We start from the raw sequence: 20216 nt of genomic DNA, 5'->3' as shown, positions 1-20216 counted from the left end.
GTATAGAGCCAATATTCATAACTTCAACTACAAAACTGATACACACATATAGACAGCATAATCATAGCCAGTAAACTATATCCTTGTCTTGGACACCCCATATGACCCCCTTTATACAAGATTTGGGTGCCGCTACAGGACCTTGGTTGCAACAATGATCTATATGGTCCCAGTTTATGTCAATAACGTCACAGGAGGTTGTGAAGGCTAGAACTATAACAGGGTTTAAAAGAAAACTGGATAAATTCATGGAGTTTAAGTCCATTAATGGCTATTAGCCTGGATGGGTAAGGGATGGTGTCCCTAGCCTCTGTTTGTCAGAGGGTGGTGATGGACGGGAGGAGAGAGATCACTTGATCATTACATGTTAGGTTCACTCCCTCTGGGGCACATGGCATTGGCCACTGTCGGTAGACAGGATACTGGGCTGGATGGACCTTTGGTCTGACCCAGTACGGCCATTCTTATGTTCTTGAGCTTCAGAGTACAGCACACTCTTTGGGATCCTATAATCTGGCATTCACTTTACATGTGCAAGCCACCTGAGTCTTTTCTTACTAGTCAGCATTCCCATGAATGACAAACCAGCATGATTTAACACTTCCACATTTGTCACCCTGCCTTGCTACTTTATTCAAAGAATTTTACACAAGCATCTGATATGAAAGCTTTTTAGTCTTTTGGTACGTTTGACATAAGTTGTCCATGTTTCTGAGCCAAATAGAAGAGTGGATAAAACACATCTCATAAATACAGATTTTCACTCTAATTAACAATTTGTTGTTGTTCATGGCTCTGTCTTGCAAAAAACCAAAGTTCCTGGCTGCTTTGCTGATTCTACTAGTGAGCTCAGCATCAAGATTTACATTGCTGATAACAGTAGAGCCAAGTTAGCCAAATTGGTCAACAACATCCAAAAAAATGCCATCTACGTTGGAACTGGTTCTGAAGAGCCTTGCTGCATGATAACAATCTTCTTCAAGCTTTTTGCTACCCCATGATTTTGCATGAATCAGAGTACTTGGTAATAAGATGTTGCAGAGCATCAACACTGTGAGCCACAAGGACTGCATCATCTGCAAACAACAGGTCCCTTATGATGATCTTCACTTTTGTCTTAGCTCTTAACTCTTATCAGTCTTCTGGCAATATGCAGATTCCTGTCATGATCTTGATCTGTCATCTAAAAATCCTAATAAAACCACCTTTCAGCTTCACATTTGTTAGATCTCTTCCTCTTTTCACTGAAAGTATTTTGCCTACTTGCCACCTCTATGTCCAAGGGGATTTCAGAGGTTAGCATGCTCTCAGTGACATCTCAATTACATGTTTATCACAAATGGTAGTTCTGTGAACTAACCAGCCTTCACTCCTAAGGTCACTATAATCTTCCTCAGATAATAGGAAGTAGTAGTATTCTCCTTCTATATGAATGCAAACATCGTAAGGAAGTAAAATATATAAGTTAGATATGGACAGAGCCTTCAGGGGCAGAAAGGTACACAGCAGAGCCATCAGAGCTTCAGGTGCAACTCCTCTCATTACTATGCACTCTGTGAAAAGAACAGCGATTTTTGTGGACAAACAGATCACACACATCTTATGAGGAGAACCGTAGGCTACTTACAGGGCCTTCCATTCACACTTTCTCAAGCACTATAGAGTCAAGTATCAGAGGGGTAGCCGTGTTAGTCTGGATCTGTAAAAAGCAACAGAGAGTCCTGTGGCACCTTTAAGACTAACAGATGTATTGGAGCATAAGCTTTCGTGGGTGAATGCCCAACGAAGTGGGCATTCACCCACGAAAGCTTATGCTCCAATACATCTGTTAGTCTTAAAGGTGCCACAGGACTCTCTGTCACTATAGAGTCAACATCCTAACCCCTGCTGATGCAGCATTTGGTTAGAAGGATGTTATGGAACAGGGTGTCCCAGTAACCCGTGAGTTCCTTTTCAATTCTGCCTGGGCGAGTAGAATCACCCCAACCTCTCTAGGGATGGTTTACTGCTTTCTACATCCCACTGAGAAGAGTGTCTGACATGGAGGGACCTTAGAAAGGGAAAATTCTGCTGAGACTAATCACTCATTCTCTTGATAACCCCTTCTAAGTGTTCTGTGAGTGTAGTTCTTAGTATTTTTATAACTCACTGCTCAGTGGGGTCCTTTGAAGGGAGAGCAGTGCAGCTTGTGATTGGATAGGCCAGTGATTACAGGCAGCTGAGTCAGAGGGGGCTCAGTCACACATTCCAGTTGTGCGTGGGGTGCAGGCTTTAAAAAGCACACAGGCTGCTGGTGGCTGTTAAGACACGTGGCTGGCGAGGCAAAGGCAGCTGGGAAATTAAGGGAGTTAGCCAGCCAAGGGAGAGCAGAGAGGTAGGGCTGGGTGTTGTTTTTTCTTTCCTTAACTTGTAGGTACTGTACATCGTGGAAGGAAAATGGCATGTCTACAACATCAATGCTAATTCTTCCTCCACCTATCGTGTCCCCCACCAGGCAGGCATACTGACTCTGGAAGCTTCCACCCAGCGCCGGTCTTGACTTGCTGAAAATGTGGCTTGCATATCCCCACCAACAAAAGCCAGCCAGGAGAATCACAAGCTGTGAGAGGTGTCTGTTGGTGGAGTCCCTCCAGATAAGAGAGCTGCAGGAGGCATAGCATCTGGGAGCACAAGGACCGCATCGACAGGATGCACATGGAGACATCTGGGATGGAGCATGCTAGTCGACTACAGATGACTGCAGCAGCACCAGAGGAGGAAGGAGAACTGGCTGATCTGTGAGAAGGAAATTGGCTGCTGGCCATGTCAGGCTACTAGTAGACAGTACTCCACCCGGGTCTCTTGTCCATCAGGGTGAAGAACTGGCATGTTATGCTGGCACCTGGAGGGGAGGAGCCACACCCCAATGGCTGAGGGGGAGGAGCTATTTGCTTTCATGTCTGGGAGGCTCACAGCCACTGCAGGAGGAGGTGTAGAGTGCTGGTGATTGGGGACTCTCTTCTGAGGAAAATAGAGGCATCCATTTGCCAACCTAATATAATGTCCCAAGATGGGTGCTGCCTGCCTGGAGCCCATCTCAGACACTACAGAAAGGCTGCTGAGGCTGCTGAGGTCACTACCCTATACTGCTTATCCACATGGGCACTAATGATACTGCTAAGTCTGACCCTGAGCAGATCAGCAGTGACTACAGGGCTCTGGGAGCTAGGGTGAAGAGGTCAGGAGTAGGAAGGTGAAACAGAACACAACTTGCAGTTGAAGGTAAGGGCCCAAGCAGGGACATGCACATCCTGGAGATGAATGCATGGCTGTGCAGATGGGGTCAATGGGAGGGCTTTGGCTTCCTAAATTATTGGATGTTCTGGGAAGATGGGTCTGCTGAGAAAAGATGGATTCCACCTGACCAAGAAAGGGAAGAGCATCTTCTTGCATCGACTTGCCACCTAGTGAGGATGGCTTTCAGCTAGGTTTGAAGGGGGCAGGTGACAAAAGTCCACAGCTAAGTATAAAAAAGGCAACCTTAACAGAGGGTTAGACATTGGAGGGGACATGGAAAATTACAATAGGGTCATAGGAACAACAAAAGGGAAATCAGTGGGGGAATCTGCTCAACATCTTAGATGTCTATACCCAAATGCAAGGAATATGGGGAATAAACAGGAAGAACTAGATATATTAGTACATAAGGCAAATTATGACTTAATTGGCATCACAGAGACTTGGGGAGATAAGTCTCCTGATGCAAAGGAAAGATAGGAAGAATAACAAGAGGCCAATATGGCTCCACCAGGAGCTCTTTATTAATGACCTGAACATCAAAAAGGAATCCTACAAAAGGTGGAAACATGGATGAATCACTAAGGAGGAGTACAAAAGAATAACGCAAGCATGTAGAAACAAAATCAGAAAGGCTAAGGCACAGAATGAGTTAAACCTAGCAAGGGACATAAAAGGCAGCGAGAAGAGGTTCTTTCAATACATTAGGAGTAACAGAAAGATGAAGGAAAGTGTCGGTCCTCTATGGGCAAGGAGAGCTAATAACTGATGACATCAAGAAAGCTGAGGTGTTAATGACTATTTTGCTTTAGTCTTCCCAAAAAGAGTTAATTGTGACCAGATATTCAATACAATTAATATTAACAATAAGGAAGAAGGAATGCAGGCCAAAATAGGGACAGAACAGGTTAAAGAATATTTAGATAAGGTAGATGTATTCAAGTCAGTGGGACTGTGAAATTCATCCTAGGTTACTTAAAGAACTAGTTGAAACAATCTCATAACTGTTAGCACTTATCTTTGAGAACTCCTGGAAGACAGGTGAGGGCCCAGAGGACTGGAGAAGGGAAAACATAGTACCTAGCTTTAAAAAGGGGAACAAAGAGGATCCAGGGAATTATAGACCAGTTAGCCTAACTAATACCTAGAAAGATACTGGAACAAATTATTAAACAATCAGTTTGCAAGCACCCAGAGAATAATAGGGTTATAAGGAATAGCCAGCATGGATTTGTCAATAACAAAACAGGCCAAACCAACCTAATTTCCATCTTTAAATAGTTACTGACTTAGTGGATGGGGGGAAGAAGTAGATATATCTCTTGATTTTAGTAGAGGTTTTGACACAGGTCCACACGGCATTCTCATAAGCAAACTAAGGATCTGTGCTTTAGATGAAATTACTATAAGGTGGGTGCACAACTGGTTGAAAGACCATGCTCAAAGATTAATTATCACAGATTCACTGTCATATTGGGAACATGTATCTAGTAGGGAGTCCCTCAGGGATCAATCCTGGGTCTGGTACTAGTCAACATTTTCATTAATGACTTGGATAATAGAGTGGAAAGTACACTTATAACATTTGGAAATGACACTGTGATGTTGTGCATTCTATATGGTTTTATAAAAACATGATAATAAGTGAATATAATGTAACTGGAATATGATTCATGCAAAAGGTCTCTTGTAAGGTATCATTACAAAGCTTATAATCTATATCTAAAACTAGAAATATGAAATATAACTCTGAGGGCCTATTGTAATTATGCAAAGTGTGGGCCATTAATGGTGGTTTGGAATCTTGATGACTCCCATTAACGAGGACCATTGTCTGCAGATGGCTGTGTTTACCTGTGAGTCTTCCTGTATATGTGTGTGCAGGCAAGTGGGTAATGAAGTCTTGCAGACATGTGATCATGTCACCTGAACTGGAATCCATCTTTAACCTGGTGTTTTTCCAGTGAGGGGGGGTGGAAACCCAGAGGGACAAAGGGTTCCCGCCTTATGCAAAAGATATAAAAAGGGGTGGAACAGAACAAAGAGGAGAGAGAAGAGCCACCATGAAGAATCCCCTAGCTATCACCTGAGCTGGGACAAGAGCTGTACCAGGGGAAAGAATTGTGCCCAGGCCTGGAAGGTGTCCAGTCTGAGAAAAAACTTACTGAAGCATCTCTGAGGGTGAGATTATCTGTATTCAGTTTGATTAGACATAGATTTGCGCATTTTATTTTATTTTGCTTGGTGACTTACTTTGTTCTGTCTGTTACTACTTGGAACCACTTAAATCTTACTTCCTGTATTTAATAAAATCACTTTTCCTTATTAATTAACTCAGAGTATGTATTAATACCTGGGGGAGCAAACAACTGTGCATATCTCTCTATCAGTGTTATAGAGGGTGAACAATTTATGAGTTTGCCCTGCATAAGCTTTATACAGGGTAAAAAGGATTTATTTGGGTTTAGACCCCATTGGGAGTTGGGCATCTGAGTGCTAAAGACAAGCACACTTCTGTGAGCTGTTTTCAGGTAAACCTGCAGCTTTGGGGCAAGTAATTCAGACCCTGGGTCTTTGTTGGAGCAGACTGGAGTGTCTGGCTCAGCAAGACAGGGTGCTGGAGTCCTGAGCTGGCAGGGAATATAGGAATAGAAGTAGTCTTGGCACATCGAGTGGCAGCTCCCAAGGGGGTTTCTATGATCCAACCCATCACAGACACCAAGCTTGGAGGTGTTGCAAGCACTTTGGAGGATAGAATTAGAATTCAAAACGACCATGGCAAATTGGGGAATTAGTCAGAATTCAACAAGATGAAATTCAATAAAAACAAGTACAAAGTACTTCACAGATGTACAACTACAAAATAGGGAATAACTGGCTAGGTGGTAGTACTGCTCAAAAAGACGGGGGGTTAAGTGGATCACAAATTGAATATGAGGCAACAATGTGATGCAGTTGCAAAAAAGGCAAATATCATTCATGAGTGTATTAACCGGAGTGTTGTATGTAAGACACGGGACCACTTTGGAAAAGATGTGGACAAACAGGAGAGAGTCCAGAGGACAGCAACAAAATGAGAAAAGGTTTAGAAAACCTGACCTATGAGGAAAGGTTTAAAAACCTGGGGATGTTCAATCTTGAGAAAACAAGACTGAGTGGATACCTGATAACAGTCTTCAAATATGTTAAGGACTGTTATAAAGAAGATTGTGATCAATTGTTCTCCGTGTCCACTGAAGGTAGGACAAGTAATGGGCTTAATATGCAGCAAGGAAGATTTAGGTTAGATACTAGGAAAAACTTTCTAACTATAAGGCTCTGGAATAGGTTTACAAGGGAGGTTGTGGAACGCCCAGCATTGGAGGTTTTTAAGAACAGGTTGGATAAACACCTGTTAGGAATGGTCTAGGTTTACTTGGTTCTGCCACAGTACAGAGGACTGGACATGATGACTTCTCGAGGTCCCTTACAGCCCTAAATTTCTATGATTCTATGTTCCCCTTTGTGCCCAAACCACAGATAATGAGTGTTACAGCCTCAGTAACAGAACTGGGCTTTGTAGCTCAAACTGTAGAGACTCATGCTTTGAGCTCTGTCGGGCTGCACCCCTGTTCAACGTCTGGTGTGCCAACCAAGATGGTGGCCATCACACTTTGATAAAAGTTGTACCAAAGTCACAGTCACGTACAGTGGCAGAATCGAAATCTCTAAGGCAACTACTTTCTGAAAGCAAACATGGCCAGGTGTCAGGGGGGTGAGCTGAGTTCCCTCAGCTAAGCCTGGGGCTAGCCAGTTCTGCTTTCAAGCAGGTTAAAGAGCCCAGCTGGGCTGCAGCAGAATTGTCTGATTGGCCATCCCGGCCAATTGGCTGAAAGGAGCCAACAGGTCTACATTTAAGTACAGCAGCAGCAGAACTGTGTTGCTGACGGCTCAGTGCTTCCACCCACAGCTGTGATCACTCCTGTTTCAGCCTTGCTCCAGTCTGCTGCAGTCCCCAGCCCTGTTCCCTTGCCTGGCTTCTGACTCCAGTTCTGACTTCTTGGCTCCAGTTATTGACTCCTGGCTCTGGAATGACTAATTCTGCAAAGAATTGTGCCCATAGTAGAGCAGGATCTGGAAGACCAGTCAGGCTTTATACCTAATAGGGGCACTTGTGACCAAGTTCTTGCTCTTACCAATTATATAGAAAATTGTTTCCAACAGATGGAGAAGACAGCAGCATATAATACTGTCTGGCACACTGGCCTGCTGGTTAAGATGTCAAAGATGTTACCTTGATGGGTTGTTATGGCTACAGAAATGATGCTTTGAAACAGACAGTTCCAAGCAATGCTAGACAAATAAACTGCGCACATGGAGGAACCAGAAGAATGGACTCCACTCGGGGATGTACTCCTCCTCCAACTTTTTTCAGCATATTTACGAATAACTTGCCTCAGTCAACTTCAAGGCCATTTAAGTATACAATTGACATTTGCCTAGCTTCAAGAGACAGAGACTTCAAAAAGATTGAGGACAACAGGAACCAAGACATGTCAGCCATTTGTGGCGATTGTACAAAATGGAGACTTAAGCCCAGTTCCCCATTCCCGGCCAATAAGATCTGTGTGTGTGTGGTGCCGGGGGGGGGGAAAGGGGGGCGGTGTGCCTGCAGACGAGGGCAGCAGGTGGAGCCCTCTGCCCACCCACCTCCCCCAGGGGCCACAGGGACATGGTGCCGACTGCTTCCAGGAGCAGCGTGGGGCCAGGGCAGGCATTAGCCCTGCGGCACCACGGTGATGGCAATCCTGCAGGCCGGATCCAAAGCCCTGACGGGCTGAATTTGGCCCACGGGCCATAGTTCGCCCATCCCTGATCTAGGAGTAACTCTAATCACACCTTTATCTACAAGGATCACCTCATCAAACAGCTCAGAAGAATAAGAGCAGAAATGGCCTCTTAAATTGCTTGTGGGCTCAACGTAGAGAGTTAATGTGCAAACATTGCACAGCTCAGCACTAGCTCTCTGTTACTCAGTTGGATAATACTGTGTTCCTGTGTGATTCAATTCTACCCACACAAACCTACTTGATGTATGACTGAAACAAATTATGAAAATAATAACTGGGTCTTTGAGACAAATGAACACTGAGTGGCTACCAGTTCTCTGGCATATCCCAGCTCCTAACACCAGGAGTCAGATTGCAGCAAAGAATCTCCTGGACAAAATCCAGGTGATGCCACAACTGCCACTTTTCAAAGCTATATGGGAGGCGCCTTGCCGCCGACTCATCAACAGAAAATCAACCTGGACTATGTTATCAACCAGCTCCACAGCGGATGCTGCTGCGTTGTGGCAAGCAGAATGGGGACAAGCTGCTCCTTCTGTAAGAAACTCCTTCCTCATCACTGAGCCTGAGGGGAGACTGCCTGGCTTCAAGCTGCCATGCTATCTCCGGCGAAAATGTAGCCATTCCAGATGAGGGGTGTGGGAAATTACCACACCTGGGGACTCAGAAACAACGCTCTTTGTTGAGGATGCTGCACACCTACTGGATGGCTGCTCATCTCCTGCTGCTGTAACAGGAGGGCTTTGCAGACTCCACACTGTTGACCCCGAGACTGAGGAATGGGTAAAACGTGGGATGCCTCCCTAAGCCCTTTTTGACACTTCTGACGTTTTGAACTTATTCTGTCTTTATTATACCATTTGTGCATCCACTAATAATAGTGTCTTGTGAAATGAAACCTCTGCTGTACGTCCAAGTCTTGTGTCAAACACACTTGGCTAATTGTGGGTGGTAAGCTGTGCTCATTGGCCTCAAGGCAGAAGCGGAAAAGGCTCCTGCCTTTTGTATCAGTGTAATAATCTTCTAGCATGGCATTTGTAAAGAACAGTTTGTCTGTAGTAACAATAGTTGTAGCCACAATCAAACATGACTATTGTGTTGATCACAATCAAAAAGTTGTCAGTGATGAGCCCTAGATACATCGCCGCAGGATCTCTGTATTCTGCTGCCCATGTGCTTATAAGGGTTTGCCAAGTCCTCTATTGGTCCCAGATGCAGACAGCTGAACCCTGCTGCTGTAACAGAGAAGGCTCTGAAGTCACCCTTTGCTATTAGTATTTATCGAGTGCTGTCCGAGTGCCAGATGAGAGACAAACTCAGCAGAGCTTGCCCCTTCCTCACGTCCCTCACAGCTTAATGGTTTGGTGTACAGGTATTTCTGTATGTTGGAAGAGGGAGTATGTTGAAAGATGGAATCCTACCAGAGATGGAGACAATAAAGGGACCAAGGACAGAGCCTGGAGGACCCAGAGGAAGAGCCACCTCAGGGGGAAATGCTGGAGGAGAAATCGGAGTCAGGGGAGGAGACCCAAGCACAAAACAGAGCCATGAAAGCTCCACCAGGGAGGGATTGACTATGTCAGAGGCAGTGGAAATATGAAGGAAAAGGAGAAGAGGGCCTCAGTCTTGGCCGGCAGTAATCCTGATTGGTGGTAATAATTAAAATAAATACTATGTTAGCTCTTGTACAGCACTTCTCATCCCTGGATCTCAAAGCGCTTTACCAGGAGGATGAGAATCATGAGCTCCTAGTAGAGAAACAGCCCTAGCAAGATTCTACTCACAATAGACATTCATCCCAGCACCAGCACCAGAATTTGAGGTTCTAGAAAAGGTATAACATATTCTGTGCCCCACAGAGAAAATAAAGTCAGAAGTAAATTTGCTGCCCCATGCATGGCTACTGTATTAACGTAGACACAAGAGCTCTTCCACATAAAGGATTTGTGAGGCACAACAGCATCTATACTCTTTACCACTCATTCCTGCAGAGGTCACCAAAGCAGCGACAGAACCTCAGGCAGGCTGCCTACAATGCCAGGAGAAGCCAGGCACCCACAGCAGGAGTCAGGTGTCATGCTTAGGAAAATTTTGACCTAGAGCTGTCTGGCTGTTGAGCAGCTAGTCCCTGCCCCCTATCCAAGGGTGCTGATGCTGATGAGGCACCATATCCTGTGTAGAGCTGGTCAGGAAATTTTCAACTATACATTTTTTTCATCAGAAAATGCAGGTTTGTTGAAACTGGAAGGTTCATGGGAAAGGGTTGGTGTTCATGATTTTTTTTTTTCTACTCAAAAATGTTTTGAGAAAGTTTAGAAATTGTTGTAATGTTTTGTCCTGGCACTTTCTAAATGAAAAATTCTGGGTCTCTGGTTCAAATCAACTTTTGGTTCAGAAATTTAAGCAAATTATAATTTAAAAAAATAAGTAAAATAAATAAAAAAGGGTTGAATTGAAAATGAAACATTTAGATTGACCCAAACAAAAGTTATTTTGGATTTTGTTTGTGAAAATTTTCTAGACTTTGACTTTTTGTCCCATTATGGGATAGGAAAACCAATTGCTACCCAGCTCCAGTCCTGGAGGCAGCAGAGGAGCTGGAGTTCCTTCTGGAGACTTGCCAATTGCTCCCTCTAGTTTTAATGCACACAGAAGACACCTCCTCTTCCTATACATGTACTGGTGTGTCCCTCTCTTGCTCCTCCCATGTTCAGACCCCACAACTAACCTTTTGTCCCAAGGATTTTCCAGGTGAACCTTAAAAAAGAAGAGCTCAACTCAAAGCCCAAATTTCCCTAACTACAGCATAGCTCAGCGGTGACCTCCCTAGCAAGCAGTGACTCCACCTCTTATTTACATGGACGGAGGGAACCAGAGATCAGGAAGTCTCCTGTTCGGTCAGGCCTGCAGGGTTGGGACCTGCAAGTTACAGAACAAGAACAAACAAAACCAAAATAGAACTTTCCAAATGCCAAATAGGAGGAAAGGATCAAACCAGTTGTCAAAGGTTGTCCATGCAAACATTTATCGGATGACCTCAAGGAATAAACCAACCCCAAAATCGGCCTAAGGATGAAACCTGACTTCAAGGTGAGGGGTCAAAATCTATGATGTGCAGCCCATTGTGATTCTAGGGGTGGGTGCAGATGGCACTGTTTACTCAAGAGCCTCATCTACACTACAGCATAACGTATAGCAGTGCAATTGCAGTGGTGCATAGTATCCATGCTAGCCATCCTGTGCCCTACTGGCCCACTCGCACTCCTTACAATTGTTGCCTGGCCTGTATAGTATTGCACCTTTCCCACTTTACCTGGTGCAGCTCCCTGGAGCTTCCCCGCAGAAGATGGATAATGTCAGCGGTACAGAATGTGAAGCTGCCATTGCACCGTTTATGTTTGTGGCTTATTCCATTGCCTGCTCCAGGGGCATGTGAGATATGGGGCAAGAGCTACTGTTCCACTGCCAGTGTAGATGCTAAGAATAAATAAATAGAGATATACCTATCTCCTAGAACTGGAAGGGACCTTGAAAGGTCATCAAGTCCAGCCCCCTGCCTTCACTAGCAGGACCAAGTACTGATTTTGCCTGAGATCCCTAAGTGGCCCTCTGAAGGATTGAACTCACAACCCGGGTTTATTAGGCTAATGCTCAAACCACTGAGCTATCCCTTTCCCTAGGTTGAGAGTCACCAGCTAGCTCCTTGATCCAGACGCGCTCTGGGCTTGAAACTGTGTGCACTGCTGCCTTTGGAAGTAGCCCAGGTCTAGGTCTGGTACAATTGAATGAGATACTACTCAGTGTCTATAGGTGTAATGGGCCTGTCTTGTCTTGTGTAGCACTGCAACTAGGTTCTGCTACTGTCTATTCTGTGGATGAACCAGGGTCACATTTCACCAACTTTCAGTGACGTTTTGCAGTGTTGGTTAGAAGTGATCAGGGGCCAAAGCGCCAGCTGAGTCACTCATAGCTTCAGAAAGACCGATGAAGGCCTAAAGTCATTAGTGCCAGGGGTGATTATTTCTCAGACACACCTACCAGATACAATTCCATTAATTGGCTTGACTCTTATGTTGATCCCTCACTTCCCTAGGTTGATAATTCACAAGGGGTGAAAAGCTAACAACTGGTGTTGTTCTGGAGGGCATAGGAGAGACAAAGTGAGATGATCCAAAGTGAATGATTTCAGCCCTCTGTCATGAACCAGTGAGCTGCATGGGAGAGTTTCTGGGCACTATCCCAGGGTCTGCAAGCACACAAAGCAACAGAGCATTTTGCAAATGAGATCTTGGCTATCTCTGCAGAGTGTTGGACACACTATAGGAGAAGCTCTAGCCATGATGTTTGATCAAGGACTGTGCAAACAGCACTAAACACTGGGGTTTCAGCCTACCATATGCAGCAGGTCAGCAGTTTAAAGGGAAACAGGATTAAGGTCCAAGGTGCATGCACTATGGGAACAGTAACTAACTTAGGGTTGCCAACCCTCTGGGATTGGCCTGGAGTCTCCAGGAATTAAAGATAAATCTTTAATTAAAGATTCTGTCATGTGATTAAATCTCCAGGAACACGTCCAATCAAAATTGGCAATCCTAAACTAACCATCTATTAAAGGGGTGCACAGTGTGACTGACGGCAGGCACCTTGACCTGGGAACAAAAGGTGTGTCTACACTGCAGTTAGACACCTGCAGCTGGCCTGGACCAGCAGACGCAGACTCAGGCTCATGGGGCTTAGGTTAAGGAGCTGTTTAATTGCAGTGTAGACGTTCAGGGCTCAGGCTGCTGCCCCAACTCTGGGATTCTCCCTCCCGCAGCTGGGGAGCAAGGAAGAAAAGCAAACCTCCCACTCTTTATGAGAGAGGTCTGGCTGGGGTGGACTACTGTCAAGGTTTGCTACCAGTATTTTGTTTGTTGTGGGTGAGACTGATGGAGGTGAAGAGGGTGACAGCCAGACAAAGACCCTTTGGCTGAGGGGACCCAGCCATGGTTGGCTGTGTGTCATGGGGTAATCATGTCACATGTGATGGGGAACATGGGCACAATCTAGCCCCTGTAGGAGGGAGAGGCCATAGCGACTGTAGCCATCAGCTGCCCCAGAGCTTGATGGGGGACTTGGCTGTGCTGGGGCCAGAGGGACCTAGAGTGAATATTAAGGTGGATGGCTGAGAAACAACAGCAGCAACAGAGTCCGTAGCTAGCTGAGAATCAGTGGCCAGTTCCTAGCACTAGTACCCCCACCTTTTCCTCCAACTCCTTAAACATTTTACCTACAACTTCTCTGCAACTCTGTTCCAGAAACCTCAGCATCTGGACCACATAGTTTCTGCTGATTGGGTTCCAGAGTCTCAAATAACAGGATCTCAGGCTGTCCTTGAGTCCACATTCACAATTGGTTACCATGGTTGCACGGCTTTCATGGCATGATTCAGAGGTCTCAAACAGCACTTACGCCAACCATTTTGTTGTTTCTTCGTTTTCCACAATCTCACTCATGTAATATCTCTTTATGAGCCACTTGACTGTGGGTGGTGGCAGGGATAGATTCAATGGTGTCTCCTTTAATCAACAGGCCATTTCAAATGACACCTCTTCTGCTAGCTGCTGATTGTACAATACCTACCTAGCTAATAACTCTAGGACAACTCTTCAAAAGTCTGTTGGCTTCCCTAACTAGATAGAAAGTCATAAGAGGGTGGTGTTGATGGAGAAGGGAGCTGGGTTAAGACATTTGCACATTTAGTTTTGTATTTTATACTTTATACAGTGTAATGAGGTGCATTTTATCCAAAACTAAGGTTAAGGTCTGCTCCTCTCACAAAGGCCACATGTGTTTGTGTATAGGTAAGTATAAAGTGATGGTGCGGATGGAACAGTGTGAAATGGTGCTGGATACCATCAGTTTGCCCTTTGAAGGGGAAGTACAAGTCATCAGTAAAAACTTCTGTGACACTCTATACCTTGGGGGAGCACTCTATAACCCCCATATTCATCACATAAGTGCCAAGAGTTTCCACACTAAAAAATTTCCCGGGTGTGCCCTCACACTGCCTACCCTTTCAGGTGTACATACCAGGCCTGCCTACAAACCGAAATCTGCTGCCCAAAACTCTGTCATGTGTTGTACCTCACTGGTAGACTCTTCTTTTAAAACATAAAATTTGGCCGAGTACCTCAGGGAATGTATTTACTTCTGTGAATTGTTTTATTCGTTGCAACAGTTAACTTTTTGTTTTCAACAATGTATGTTTTTCCTTGCAGCTGCAACATTTTCTCTGGGTACTTCCTCCACTCCAGCACAAAGGCTGTCCCAGATTAGAAGATGAAAAAAATGGACAGGAGAAGACAGGTTCTGTGATTTGATGCGTTCCTCCGAGGCTGACAGGGCCCAGCTGCATGTATGGAGGCTCACACTCTCAGAGAGCACGCGCATCGACCAAGAGGGCAGGAAAGCAAGCAGGGAACAAGAGCATAACACGCAAGAGGAGATGTTGCGGCTTTTGATACGGTCTCCCACAGTATTCTTGACAGCAAGTTAAAGAAGTATGGATTGGATGAATGGACTGTAAGGTGGATAGAAAGCTGGCTAGATTGTCGGGCTCAACAAGTAGCGATCAACGGCTCGATGTCTAGTTGGCAGCCAGTATCAAGCGGAGTGCCCCAGGGGTCGGTCCTGGGGCCAGTTTTGTTCAACATCTTTATTAACGATCTGGATGATGGGATTAATTGCACCTTCAGAAAGTTCACAGATGACACTAAACTGGGGGGGAGAGGTAGGGTCCAAAGTGACCTAGACAAATTGGAGGATAGGGCCAAAAGAAATCTGATGAGGTTCAACAAGTACAAGTGCAGAGTCCTGCACTTAGGCCTGGTCTACACTATGATTTTAGGTCGAATTTAGCAGCGTTACCTCGATTTAAGCCTGGACCCGTCCACATGACGAAGCTCTTTTTTTCGACTTAAAGGGTTCTTTAAATCGATTTCTTTACTCCACCTCCGACTAGGGGATTAGTGCTGAAATCAGCCTTGCCAGGATGAATTTGGGGTAGTGTGGACGCAATTCGACGGTATTGGCCTCCTGGAGCTATCCCAGAGTGCTCCATTGTGACCGCTCTGGACAGCGCTCTCAACTCAGATGCACTGGCCAGGTAGACAGGAAAAGGCCCGTGAACTTTTGAATCTCATTTCCTGTTTAGCCAGCATGGCAAGGTGCAGGTGAGTGCAGATTTCATCAGCAGAGGTGACCATGATGGAGTCCCAGGATCACAAAAGAGCTCCAGCATGGACCGAATGGGAGGTATGGGATCTGCTCACCATATGGGGAGACGAATCCATGCTAGCTGAACTCCATTCCAGTAAATGAAATGCCAAAACATTTGAAAAAGTCTCAAAGGGCATGAAGGACAGAGGCCATAACAGGGACGCAAAGCAGTGCCACGTGAAAATTAAGGAGCTAAGGCAAGCCTACCAAAAAAACAGAGAGGCAAAGGGCCACTCCAGATCAGAGCCCCAAACATGCCGCTTCTATGATGAGCTGCATGCCATGTTAGGGGGTGCAGCCACCAGTACCCCAACCCTGTGCTTTGACTCCATCAATGGAGAATCACGCAACACAGAAGCGGGTTTTGGGGACGAGGAAGATGATGATGAAGACAATGAAGAGAGCTCACAGCAAGGAAGCGGAGAAACCAGTTTCCCCAACAGCCAAGATATGTTTTTCACCCTGGACCTGGAGCCAGTAACCCCCGAACCCACCCAAGGTGTGCTCCTGGACTCTGAAGGCAGAGAAGGGACCTCTGGTGAGTGTACCTTTGTAAATATTACACATGGTTTAAAAGCAAGCGTGTTTAATGATTAATTTGCCCTGGCATTCGCGGCCAGTACAGCTACTGCAAAAGTCTGTTAATGTGTATGGGGATGGAGCAGAAATCTTCCAGGGACATCTCCATAAAGCTCTCCTGGATGTATTCCCAAAGCCTTTGCAAAAGGTTTCTGGGGAGGGCAGCCTTATTCTGTCCTCCATGGTAGGACACTTTACCATGCCAGGCCAGTAGCATGTAGTCTGGAATCATTGCATAACAAAGCATGGCAGCGTATGGTCCCGGTGTTTGCTGGCATTCAAACAATATCTGTTCCTTATCTCTCTCAGAGGTGCCCGTTCCTGCTCGGCTGTTTGGCTATGGCTGAACAGAAATGTTCCCTGCTGTTAGCCATGCGGTGGGGGGAGGGGAATTCCCAGAGAATTGTGTGTGTGGGGGGGAGGGGTGGGTTATTTGGGTTTGTGCTGCACACTAACCCGCAAACCGCAGCCCCTCATTTTAAATTGCCAACCCATTTTAAATGGCCAACCCAACGGCCGCTTGGTATGGGAAATGAGGGCGCTGCTATTTGAAACCATTCCCACCTGTTATGAAGGTTAAAGAAGCCAAAAGACTGTGGCTTCCCATGGCTGCCTGCAAGCCAAATTCTGTTGCCTGCTACTGCGTGAGTGATCTCTCACACCAAACCGGCAGGCCCTCAATATAAGAGGCAAAATGCGACCTTGTAACGAAAGCACATGTGCTGTGCAATGTGAACAGCAAGGTTTAACATGAAAGAGTGTACCAATTGTTCTCTAAAATGAGTCTTTTTAACTACCACTCTCCCTTTTCCCCCACCAGCTGCAAATGTTTCTCCTTCGCAGAGGCTAGCAAAGATTAGAAGGTGAAAAAAACGCACTCGGGATGAAATGTTCTCTGAGCTCCTGCTGTCCTCCCACATTGACAGAGCACAGAAGAATGCGTGGAGGCAGACAATATCAGAGTGCAGGAAAGCACAATATGAACGCAAGAAGAGATTGTGGGCTGAAGAGAGTAAGTGGCGGGCTGAAGATGATAGGTGGCATCAGCTTGCTGACAGAAGGCAAGAGTCGATGCTCAGACTGCTGGAAGATCAAACTCATATGCTCCAGCGTATGGTTGAGCTGCAGGAAAGGCAGCAGGAGCACAGACTGCCACTACAGCCCCTGTGTAACCAATAGCCCTCCTCCCCAAGTTCCATAGCCTCCTCACCCAGATGCCCAAGAACGCGGTGGGGAGGCCTCTGGCCACCCAGCCACTCCACCCCAGAGGATTTCCCAAGCAACAGAAGGCTGGCCTTCAATAAGTTTTTAAGTTTTAAAGTGAAGTGTGGCCTTGTCCTTCCCTCCTCCCCCACCCTTCTCGGGCAGTTGTCCCCCTAGTTGTATGATGAATTAATAAAGAATGCATGAATGTGAAGTAAAAATGACTTTATTGCCTCTGCAAGCGGTGATCGAAGGGGGGAGGAGAGGGTGGCTAGCTTACAGGGAAGTAGAGTGAACCAAAGGGCAGGGGATTTCATCAAGGAGAAACAAACAGAACTTTCACACCGTAGCCTAGCCAGTCATGAAACTTGTTTCAAAGCTTCTCTGATGTGCACCACGCCCTCCTGCACTCTTCTAACCACCCTGGTGTCTGGAGGCATGTAATCAGTGGCCAGGCGATTTGCCTCAACCTCCCACCCCACCATAAATGTCTCCCCCTTACTCTCACAGATATTGTGGAGCGCACAGCAAGCAGTAATAACAATGGGAATTTTGGTTTCGCTGAGGTCTATCCGAGTCAGTAAACTGCACCAGCACGCTTTTAAACATCCAAATGCACATTCTACCACCATTCTGCACTTGCTCAGCCTATAGTTGAACAGCTCCTGACTGCTGTCCAGGCTGCCTGTGTATGGCTTCATGAGCCATGGCATTGAGGGGTAGGCTGGGTCCCTAAGGATAACTATAGGCATTTCAACATCCCCAACAGTTATTTTCTGGTCTGGGAAGAAAGTCCCTTCCTCCAGCTTTTGAAACAGACCAGAGTTCCTGAAGACGCGAGCATCATATACCTTTCCCGGCCATCCCACGTTGATGTTGGTGAAACGTCCCTTGTGATCCACCAGAGCTTGCAGCAGCATTGAAAAGTATCCCTTTCAGTTTATGTACTCGCTGGCTTGGTGCTCCAGTGCCAATATAGGGATATGGATACCGTCTATTGCTCCACCACAGTTAGGGAATCCCATTGCAGCAAAGCCATCCACTATCACCTGCACGTTTCCCAGAGTCACTACCCTTGATATCAGCAGCTCTTTGATTGCGTTGGCTACTTGGATCACAGCAGCCCCCACAGTAGATTTGCCCACTCCAAATTGATGCCCGACTGACCGGTAGCTGTCTGGCGTTGCAAGCTTCCACAGGGCTATCCCTACTCGCTTCTCAACTGCGAGGGCTGCTCTCATCTTGGTATTCTGGTGCTTCTGGGCAGGGGAAAGCAAGTCACAAAGTTTCATGAAAGTGCCCTTACGCATGCGAAAGTTTCGCAGCCACTGGGAATTGTCCCACACCTGCAACACTATGTGGTCCCACCAGTCTGTGCTTGTTTCCCGGGCCCAGAATCGGCATTCCACGACATGAACCTGCCCCATTAACACCATGATGTGCACATTGCCGGGGCCCATACTTTGTGAGAAGTCTATGTCCATATCTATGTCCTCATCGCTCTCGTCACTGCGCTGCCGTCGCCTCCTAGCCTGGTTTTGCTTTGGCAGGTTCTGGTTCTGCATATACTCCAGGATAATGTGCATGGTGCTTATAGTGCTCATAATTGCTGCGGTGATCTGAGCGGGCTCCATGATCCCAGTGCTATGGCGTCTGGGCTGAAAAAAGACATGAAACAATTGTCTGCTGTTGCTCTGACAGAGGGAAGGGAGACTGACGACATGGCTTACAGGGAATTAAAAATCAACAAAGGGGGTGGCTTTGCATCAAGGAGAAACACAAACAACTGTCACACAGAATGGCCCCCTCAAGGATTGAACTCAAAACCCTGGGTTTAGCAAGCTGTTGATTTCACGGAGGGAGGGTGGAAGGAAACAAATGAATACAAAATAAATTGGGTCTATTTCTTGTTTTGATCCACTCCATCTATCTTTTACATCTTTCAGCTGGCAGCAGATGGTGCAGTTCTACTGCTAGCCATCATCATCTCCTGGCTGCTCCCCAGAAGACGGTGCAGTAGGACTGCTAGCCATCGTCATCTCCTGGGTGCTCGGCAGAAGATGGGAATGACCTGGCTGAGACACTCCCATGTCTGTCCAGGTGCCCCTGACCAACCTCACCGAGGTTGGCTAAAAGAGCACCCAGGAATACAACGACGATGGCTACCAGTCGCAATGCATCGTCTGCTGCCAAAAGGCAATGAGCTGCTGCTGTGTAGCAATGCGGTCCCATATCTGCCAGCACCCAGGAGACGTACGGTGATGGTGAGGTGAGCGGGTTCCATGTTTGCCATGGTGTGGAGTCTGCACAGGTAACCCAGGAAAAAAGGTGTGAAATGATTGTCTGCCGTTGCTTTCATGGAGGGAAGGGGGGGGAGCATGTACCCAGAATCACCCGCGACACTGTTTTTGCCCCATCAGGCATTGGGATCTCAACCCAAAATTCCAATGGGCGGCAGAGACTGCGGGAACTGTGGGATAGCTACCCACAGTGCAACGCTCCGGAAGTCGATGCTGGACGAAGTCCGCCGACTTAATGCACTTAGAGCATTTTGTGTGGGGACACAAACAATCAACTGTATAAAAACGATTTCTAAAAAACGGACTTCTATACATTCGACCTAATTTCGTAGTGTAGACGTACCTTTAGAACAGAAGAATCCCATGCACTGCTACAGGCTGGGGACCGACTGGCTAAGCAGCAGTTCTGTAGAAAAGGACCTAGGGATTACAGTGGATGAGAAGCTGGATATGAGTCAGCAGTGTGCCCTTGTTGCCAAGAAGGCCAGTGGCATATTGGGCTGTATTAGTAGGAACATTGCCAGCAGATTGAGGGAAGTGATTATTCCCCTCTATTCAGCACTGGTGAGGTCACACCTGTAGTATTGCATCCAGTTTTGGTCCCCCCACTACAGAAAGGATGTGGACAAATTGGAGAGAGTCCAGCGGAGGGCAATTAAAATGATCAGGGGGCTGGGGCACATGATTTACGAGGAGAGGCTGAGGGACCTGGGCTTGTTTAGTCTGCAAAAGAGAATAGTGAGGGGGGATTTGATAGCAGCCTTCAACT

The 20216-nt window shown here is 46.3% G+C and overlaps 1 protein-coding gene across 1 annotated transcript; it reads left to right on the top strand.

Annotated features, from left to right (window-relative positions):
- Window positions 1–15020: 15020 nt before the first annotated feature.
- On the top strand, window positions 15021–17276 carry LOC128843686 (zinc finger and SCAN domain-containing protein 32-like). Its single transcript, XM_054040719.1, has 2 exons — window positions 15021–15903; window positions 16765–17276. The coding sequence occupies exons 1-2, from the start codon at window positions 15501–15503 to the stop codon at window positions 16809–16811; spliced, it is 450 nt and encodes a 149-aa protein (XP_053896694.1). The 5' UTR covers window positions 15021–15500; the 3' UTR covers window positions 16812–17276.
- The last annotated feature ends 2940 nt before the right edge of the window (window positions 17277–20216 follow it).

The sequence above is a fragment of the Malaclemys terrapin genome, chromosome 9 (genome assembly GCF_027887155.1).
Source record: "Malaclemys terrapin pileata isolate rMalTer1 chromosome 9, rMalTer1.hap1, whole genome shotgun sequence".
Classification (NCBI taxonomy): domain Eukaryota; kingdom Metazoa; phylum Chordata; order Testudines; family Emydidae; genus Malaclemys; species Malaclemys terrapin.
Note: the sequence above shows the minus strand (reverse complement) of the source record. Positions and strands in the feature narration are given on the sequence as shown.

Excerpts from the sequence above, each read along its gene's own strand:
- LOC128843686 (XM_054040719.1), top strand. The coding sequence starts at position 15,501 with ATGAAGGACAGAGGCCATAACAGGGACGCAAAGCAGTGCCACGTGAAA. Across the intron at positions 15,904-16,764 it reads AGGCAGAGAAGGGACCTCTG|CTGCAAATGTTTCTCCTTCG; the intron begins GTGAGTGTACCT and ends TTCCCCCACCAG.